The following is an 8,628-nucleotide window of genomic DNA, read 5'->3' on the forward strand; positions in this document are numbered from 1 at the left end:
TACGTGGAGGCTATTATCCCTATCCCTTCTATATCAACACAATCACAGAACATTTTGAAATAGTAACATTGGTTCACAGCCAAAAACATTTCTATTTCACAATTTTGGCTCTAAAATTGTTAAATGGAAACGGTTTTTTTATGAGTTTATACAGGGTTGGGAGGTTTTAGAGGGGTGGGAGAGGTTAGGTTTTAGGTCTGGGTTAAGCATGGGGCGTGGGAGAGGTTATCTTTTGAGTTAGGGTTAGGCATGGGACACACACACACACACACGGACCAATGTTACTATTTCACATTTTCTTGGAGACTGTAGTATATCCCTATGGAAGAAGATATTTAATACCAAATGGGTTATATGGACCTGCGGAAAAAGCAAAAATGTGGCACAAGGAAGGTCAGCAGGCCAAAAGTGAATCAGAAAAGAGAAAAAAGGGGCTTCTTGGATACTTAGAGACATATTTTAATTACAAAGTAAAGTACATGTCTACTGCAATAGTTAAACAATGTACATCTTCAAGAATAGGCAGGGGCACAAAACGCAACGTGTTTCAACCTCTCTGGTCTTGAGAGGTTCAAACGTGTTGTGTTTTGTGCCCCTGTCTATTCTTGAAGATGTACATTGTTTAACTATTGCAGTAGACATGTACTTTACTTTGTAATTAAAATATATCTCTAAGTATCCAAGAAGCCCCTTTTTTCTCTTTTCATATTGACCTGCAACATAGAACACCGCAGGAAGTATACTTCCGGGTTCATCAGGGGAAAAGTGAATGGGGTTTTAGAATACCATAAAATAAGGTATGTGGTTAACAAAGGATTATGGGAGCATGAATTTGGGTTCAGCAGGATAATCTTCACAAACGTGAATCACTTTTATGACTTTTGGAACGTAAATGCATTTTTTTAAAGCGATTTCAATTTTAATTAACGCTTCAAAAGGCATAAAAGTGATTGACGTTTGTGAAGAGTATCCTGCTGAACCCAAATTCACGCTCCCATAAACTTTTGTTAACCCACAGACCTTATTTGATTCATTTAAGTGAAATCGCCATTCTAAAACCCCATTCACTTTTCCACCGACGAACCTAAATGGCCGCGATTTTTGGTTAAGCCTACAAAAATATTTCATCCCTGCCGTACTCTACATTGTATAACAGGAACGTTAACTCAACACAGCAAGGCATTCTCATCACAGTATATGGTTTATTCCAAAAATAAACTGAATGAATAAAAAACAAACGCACATAAGCCCTCGTTCACACCATACGCTCAAGCCACGCTGAAGCCACGCTGAAGCCACGCTGAAGTGATTCTGTTCTATTTTCCAAGCGTGAAGCTGCCAGACATGAAGTCAATACAAGTTGTGGGCGGGGCGGGGCAAGGCAGCGGCGAGCTAGGCGCTGAGGAAAAGAGAGTGCTTCTTGTCTGACAGCGGTTTAGCGTGACATTCAGCTTCTGTTCAGCTCTGCTTCTGAATAGCACCTGGTGTGAACAAAGGGTTAGCCACACAACTAACAAATAGGCAGACAGGAGACCTTTGACCTTATTTTGGCCAATCACAGCATTAGCTTCAAATGCCAAGTGCCTATGATAAAACTGGACATCTCATCGAACAACATAGTGGCGTCTTCTGATTTGTGATGTTTTTAAATCGGTGCTTTCAAGAAGCAGTTTGCGTTTGCTTTCCCTCATGTGACTTACATAGGCGGCTTAATGTTTTCTACAAGGAGATTGTACTGTAGAAAGAATGCATAATCTGCTGTGTTACTGAATCCTAATTTATCCATAATCCATCACATAGAACAGGTGTTTTCAAAGTCTGAGATTGTGAGCCTCCCCTCAGACAAAGATTGGACCCCCCCCCCCATGATCATCATGATTTTGCTTCTGACTCTGGTAAAGTGGGGAAAGCATTACAATTCACCAAACTACTGTATCTCTCACCTCTTTAACCCAATCACACACATTTAGGCTCTTCTATGTCATCTCCTTTTGAGAACTAATGTAATATTTTTTTCACTGCCATTCACTGAACCTCCGTTGGGCCTGTTTGGAGCCCCCCTGTGGAGGCCCTGTGACATAGCACTGTGTAGCGCCTAGTATGTTGAAGTCCAGGTTAAAGCTCCTCTTTCTTCTTTACGATTATTTTCCGCACCATGTCGGCTATTTTGGGTTTGATTTCGTTGACAGAAACTTTTGGTCCCCAAGCATCAACCACTTTGCCATTTACATCAATAAGATACTTCCAGAAATTCCAATCAGGCTCCTTTCCAGATGACTCTGTAAAGAATACAAAAAGGACAAAATATCTTATGAAATACAAAATGCCTAGAGGTATACTGTATTGTACGCTTAACAACCTTGCAGCTTTGAAACATTCTTCGGAACAACTACCATCACTCAATCGGATTGTGGCCATTCAAGTCATAGTCAAAGTCATTATGCACACAGTATGACCTATACATATATTGTCCATTCTAAATATTACCACTTTTATTGTATTCACATCATCTACATTCCCTGGATAGCTTATAAAATGTTGCTTATAATAATGCAATCCTCAAGGTCTTCTGCAACCAGGTTTTGAAACCTCACATGTTGCCTGTCAAGCTCTTTCCATAAGGATCAAGCTCATCAGCATGCATTCACACATGCATTCACACATGCACATGCATTTACACATGCATTTACACATGCATTCACACATGCATTTACACATGCACATGCATTTACACATGCATTTACACATGCACATGCATTTACACATGCATTTACACATGCATTCACACATGCACATGCATTTACACATGCATTCACACATGCACATGCATTTACACATGCATTCACACATGCATTTACACATGCACATGCATTTACACATGCATTCACACATGCACATGCATTTACACATGCATTCACACATGCACATGCATTTACACATGCATTCACACATGCATTTACACATGCACATGCATTCACACATGCATTCACACATGCATTCACACATGCACATGCATTCACACATGCATTCACACATGCACATGCATTTACACATGCATTCACACATGCATTCACACATGCATTCACACATGCATTTACACATGCATTCACACATGCATTCACACATGCATTCACACATGCATTTACACATGCATTCACACATGCATTCACACATGCATTCTAGGGGTGGGGGAAAAAATCGATTCACCTAAGTATCGCGATTTTTAATGTCACGATTTTTTGGATCGATCTTTTATTCCAGAATCGATAATCGCAAATTAAATTTTTTTTTTTTTTTTGGGTGCTTGCAGTCAGGCCACTCACTGAACAGCAGGCCAGGCGCCGCCTACTGGTTTACTAGTGGTTTTATTACTTTATTAGTTAGTCTGAAGTAATAATTACACTTCAGGGTTAAAGTGGGTGCATCTCATTGTAAAGTTGGACTTCAAACGGCCCAAATCTGGCTTCAAACGGCCCAAATTTCACACGCGTTGGCCCATATCGGCCTGGCCTGCTTGGTATCTAATGCCCGGCCTGAATTATGATCCCAGTCCGCCCCTGTTTTTAACTATATCACGCAGCCCTACTCATGATATATAATATACAGTCTCTAGTGTATGATTCAACTTTTCCCATGTTCTAATCTAGTGTAAAAAAGCAAACAAACTGAAAAAATAAAAGAAAAAAATAAACAAAAATCGCAATAAATCGTAATATCGAATCGCAATAATCGTAGAATCGCAATACTTAAGAATCGCAATATAAATCGAATCGGCACCCAAGAATCGTGATAGTATCGAATCGGGAGATAAGTGAATCGCCACAGCCCTAATGCATTCACACATGCATTCACACATGCACATGCATTCACACATGCATTCACACATGCACATGCATTTACACATGCATTCACACATGCATTTACACATGCATTCACACATGCATTTACACATGCATTCACACATGCATTCACACATGCATTCACACATGCATTTACACATGCATTCACACATGCATTTACACATGCATTCACACATGCATTCACACATGCATTCACACATGCATTCACACATGCATTCACACATGCATTTACACATGCATTCACACATGCATTTACACATGCATTCACACATGCATTCACACATGCATTCACACATGCATTCACACATGCATTCACACATGCATTCACACATGCATTCACACATGCATTTACACATGCATTCACACATGCATTTACACATGCATTCACACATGCATTCACACATGCATTTACACATGCATTCGACATTTGTGTATGAGGCCACAAAGGTCAATGCTATGCAACACAACTCACCAGCGAGGTACTTGTAGGCATTGTTGGCTCCAGTGCCGAACACTGCGATTTTACTGAACAGGGGGAAGGAGACGCCATAGACTCTGCGCACAAAACTGTCAATCTCCTTGTCACTGCCAGGCTCCTGCTGGCCGAACTGGTTGCAGGGGAAGGCCAGCACGTTAAAGTGGTACGGCCCATAGTCCCGCTGGATCTGCTGCAGGTCTGTGTAGTGTTCCTCGGTGAAGCCACACTCACTGGCCACATTGACCACCAAGGACACCTGAAATCACAGGAACACACTGTAAACACTAAAGCAAACCTCAGATAAAAGGCATAAATTATCATGCAGCCCAGACACTGTTGCAAAACAATCAACAGTAACTCTTCTAAGACGGGGCAACAGCTCATCACATTCAACATAGCCGAGCACAGCATTCATTCGTTTTGTTGAAGATCCTATTTGAGTAGCAGGCATTTTAGGGATGATCCTGCGTGAAATGAAAGACTGAATGGTTTGATGGAGACATTCAACCAGTGTTGGTGCCTTACTGATCATCTGTTGCATTGTTTAGACACACCGCAGAGGTATACGTTTTGTCATATTGCACAGGTACTTTATTCTATCATTAAAAATGTTCATGACTTTGTCGATCAATTTATTCCTAATGACTTCATATAATTGTTTTCTGTTTCTGTCTTAATTAGTGCTTTTTAGAAATATGCAGGCAAAAGCACCCAATTCCGCCTCTACAATTAATAGATGGAACTATTTTATTGAGTTCATGTTTGCCATGGGTCCTAATTTAAAGTACCACACACTATTTGGGGGTTGGGGGGGGCACTGTCAGTCATTTTGAAGGAGCCAGACACAGAGCCAAATTGTGTCCTATAACTGCCTGTAGTGCGTGGTGTTGTTCATAGTTCTATTTAAACACTAGCACTATTAATTTTACATTATGTAAAAAAAAAAAAAAAAATTGTAATCACATTTATTCAACCTTGATTTTGACAGGGGGTCCTATATGGGGGTCTCATATGTTTGTATTGAAAGACCAAAAAAATAAAAAAAATAAAGTTTGAGTGTGTTGATTTTTCAATGATTTTATATTGGCGACAAAAACCAAAAGCGACAATTTGTATTAAAGGAAAGTATATAGTTTTACACAATATGCAAATTAACTGTACAGTCAACTGATTTTTCGCCTCTCTCAGATGAAATTAATTAAATAACTAGTAATGTTTTGAGAAGAAATAAGATAACGTTTTGCTATGATGGTTGTTTCTTAGTAGTTTATTCTTCCTTGTATGTTAAATATGTTGGTAGGATGAGGCCAACAAAAAGACACTGTGATGATTGAATAGTAAGCCACAACATTAGGTTATAATAATAATAATAATTATGGTTATTATTGTATTAATAGTGTGTGTATCTACATAAAAAAAAGTATAGATAAAGGTTAAATGGAAATGGAAAGATAATGCTGCAAGTTCTGTTTAATAGTGTTAAGGATGAAAAGGAGTGATGGTCACAAAGGTTCATGCTGATTGTTTTGAGGGTGCAATGAAATCACAACTGAAGTCATTTGAATATCACAGCAATTATGCAAATTACCTGCTCAAGTTCTCTGTCATATGAAATAGATCCATCTCACTCAAGCAAGGTGTATCAAATCAGAATTTATTTGTAGTAGCTTCAAAGAGCCAATAAGCCTAATGATTCCAGATGCATTTTAAAATATGTTGTTTTTATTCTAGCATCTATCCATAACAAATCCATTACGTTTTTGTAATACACCTCCCCCTCGCCCCCCCAAAAAAAGAATGTGCTGACGTTTAAAAGTCCTTCTATTGTACACGATCCCCTTCAGTCATGTCAAATGTTTTAATGGTTGTACTAAAATATATGCAACACATGCACACATGCAATACTAGCAAAAAACACCCCAAACTTTTTCAACCTTCCAAATTTGGCAAGGAATTTTAATTGCATTCAGTTGGGTCCTAGTAGTTTTGGCCCAGAGAGAACCACTAATTACACACCGACTGAAAGACGTCTGAATCCAGGACTTTAGCTACTGTGACACATAACAGTAGCTGATTTCACAAGCATTCAATAATGTGTTTTATGTGAAAATATAACACATTGATTTTTAAATTACTTCAAACTAGGGATGCACGGTATATCGGCAATCATATCGGTATCGGCCGATTTTTGTCATTTTTTAACATATCGGTATCGGTCCGATGTTGCAATGTTAATATTGGTTATCGGTATCAGCCAAATTCTTCACATTGAGATGAAATAATGCAGTAAATCTATGATTTATGGCCTTTTACAAATGTTTTTGAAATAAAGAAATGTATAACTTTTTCAAATTCAGTGTTTACATGTGTTTTTCAGTATGTACAAAATTTTATTATCATAGAAATGTGTTTTTATACAGATCATATCGACATCGGTAAATATCGGTTATCGGCCATAACAGCAATCTTAATATCGGTTATCGGCATCGGCCAAAATTTTCATATCGGTGCATCCCTACTTCAAACATACTGAAATATAGCCTACCTTTCTTTTGAAACAGAGATTGTGTATGTATTTAAACAATCCCTTGTTTGTTCATTTTTTGTTTACCTTTTGATCTTAAGTGTTAGTGGAGAGATCCAAGGTGGACCTGTTCAGGTAAAGGAAAAATAAATAGTTGAATATGGGAGAGTGGGTTAATAATAGGCTACATTTGTTCATCCAGTTCTGTGCTATAGTTCACAGACAAAGAGGGAGAGCAACAGTCATGCATGCGTGTGCAAAGGAATGAAAAAAACAGTGGCTGCAAAAGTAAGCAGGCTACATGCATTGTTTGAGTTTATTCCCCCATCAAACTTTTGGTGGTCCCATTATCCAGTGTTGACATCTAGTGTCATGATGAAGTCATCACATGTGGTGCATCTCAGAAAAGACAAGTAGATGATAAAGAAAGACGGTAGATCAAACAGAAACAAAAGAGCTAGAATACTATTAACAATGTTGACAACATCATCATCAACAACAATCATCATCGCCACCTCCACAATAATATATTATAGCTACTAATAAACATAACAGCTAACAATACAAGCCTACAAGTCACTCTCTAAACTAATCAAAACAGAACTTGTGCAAACCAAGATCATTTATGGTCACACCAATCAAATAAACATGCTGTGCTGATATAACTAACTAGAAGACTGTAGGCTGTTCCAGGTGATGTGTATATTACCAGAACAAGACGAATATGATGCGAAAACATATAATGGTCCAAGCCATTTAATTACCTTGAATGGAAATCTAGGAAGCTCCTGGGGCTATAGGCCTATTATTGCCACGTATGCTAGCATGGTGCTACATGATGGACAGCTAGAGAGCAGGCTCCGGTCAAACTGCATCATCAACTTCTACAAACAACATAATACGAAACCCAAATACAGTCATCCTAGACATGCATGGAGTGGGTTGACATGCAAAGGATAGGCTGCGCCTGCCTGCATGCAAATACGCTGGTCCATCGCTGTTGTAAACTGTAAAATAAATATGTTACAACACCGGCTGCTCCAGACTTACCGAGTCCCGGTATTTCTCCAGGGACACTAATCTCCCTCTGCTGTTGACTACTTTGAAAGTATAGAAATCTTTCTGTTTGCTCTCAATGAGACTCAGTAGAGTGATGAACACAGCGAGCGCTCCCAGCACCATTGTTTCATTCAAACAGCCAAAGCAACGCAACTTGTGCCAACTTCTTCCAACTTCAGCGAACCCACTCTGTCCGCCCGTGATGCTGCTGCGGCTGATCACGACGATGCGTCAAGCTCGCGAGAATACCAAAATAAGACTTCCGGGACGTTTTCAAGATAATAATAATAATAATAGTCAGGGATCCACAGGCCCAAAAGCTCAAGAAAATGGGTTGAACCTGACATGGCATGCTATACTTTTTTTTGTGTTTTATCTATTCATTTGGACATTAAGGTCCACTGAATGAGAGGTCTGCTCTGTCGGAAACCTCGCGAAAAAAAGTTGTGGCCATTTTTGCATATGAAGCCTTTATTTTTTGACCGAAAAATGTGAAAGAGTTTTTTTTCCTCAAAGTCCTCAGTGGGTTGCGTAGGCTGTCAATAAATTCATCCCAGGTACACAGAACATGTGTGTTGACAACACCAAGTTAAGAAATACACTTACAAAACCTTTCCAAATGATTTATAGCCATTTTCTATTACAAAAAAGCACTCGTTTTTTGAATTTTCTCCATTATTTTCATCTTTACTCTGTTAGTAAGCAAT

General features: G+C 38.9%; 1 protein-coding gene across 1 annotated transcript; it reads right to left on the reverse strand.

Moving 5' to 3' along the window:
- Nucleotides 1–1,182: 1,182 nt before the first annotated feature.
- gpx7 (glutathione peroxidase 7) lies at nt 1,183–8,103 on the reverse strand. Its single transcript, XM_083647451.1, has 3 exons — nt 7,913–8,103; nt 4,333–4,594; nt 1,183–2,279 (listed from the first exon to the last, which is right to left on the reverse strand). Exons 1-3 carry the CDS (start codon nt 8,042–8,044, stop codon nt 2,116–2,118), a joined length of 558 nt encoding a protein of 185 aa, XP_083503577.1. The 5' UTR covers nt 8,045–8,103; the 3' UTR covers nt 1,183–2,115.
- Nucleotides 8,104–8,628: the final 525 nt, after the last annotated feature.

Source organism: Poromitra crassiceps (assembly GCF_964638095.1).
Source record: "Poromitra crassiceps genome assembly, chromosome: 12".
NCBI lineage: Eukaryota > Metazoa > Chordata > Actinopteri > Beryciformes > Melamphaidae > Poromitra > Poromitra crassiceps.

Coding starts and splice junctions, on each gene's coding strand:
- gpx7 (XM_083647451.1), bottom strand. CDS start 8,044: ATGGTGCTGGGAGCGCTCGCTGTGTTCATCACTCTACTGAGTCTCATT. Junction 4,595..7,912: donor TGGAGAAATACCGGGACTCG/GTAAGTCTGGAG, acceptor CTGTGATTTCAG/GTGTCCTTGGTGGTCAATGT. Junction 2,280..4,332: donor TGCCTACAAGTACCTCGCTG/GTGAGTTGTGTT, acceptor TATTCTTTACAG/AGTCATCTGGAAAGGAGCCT.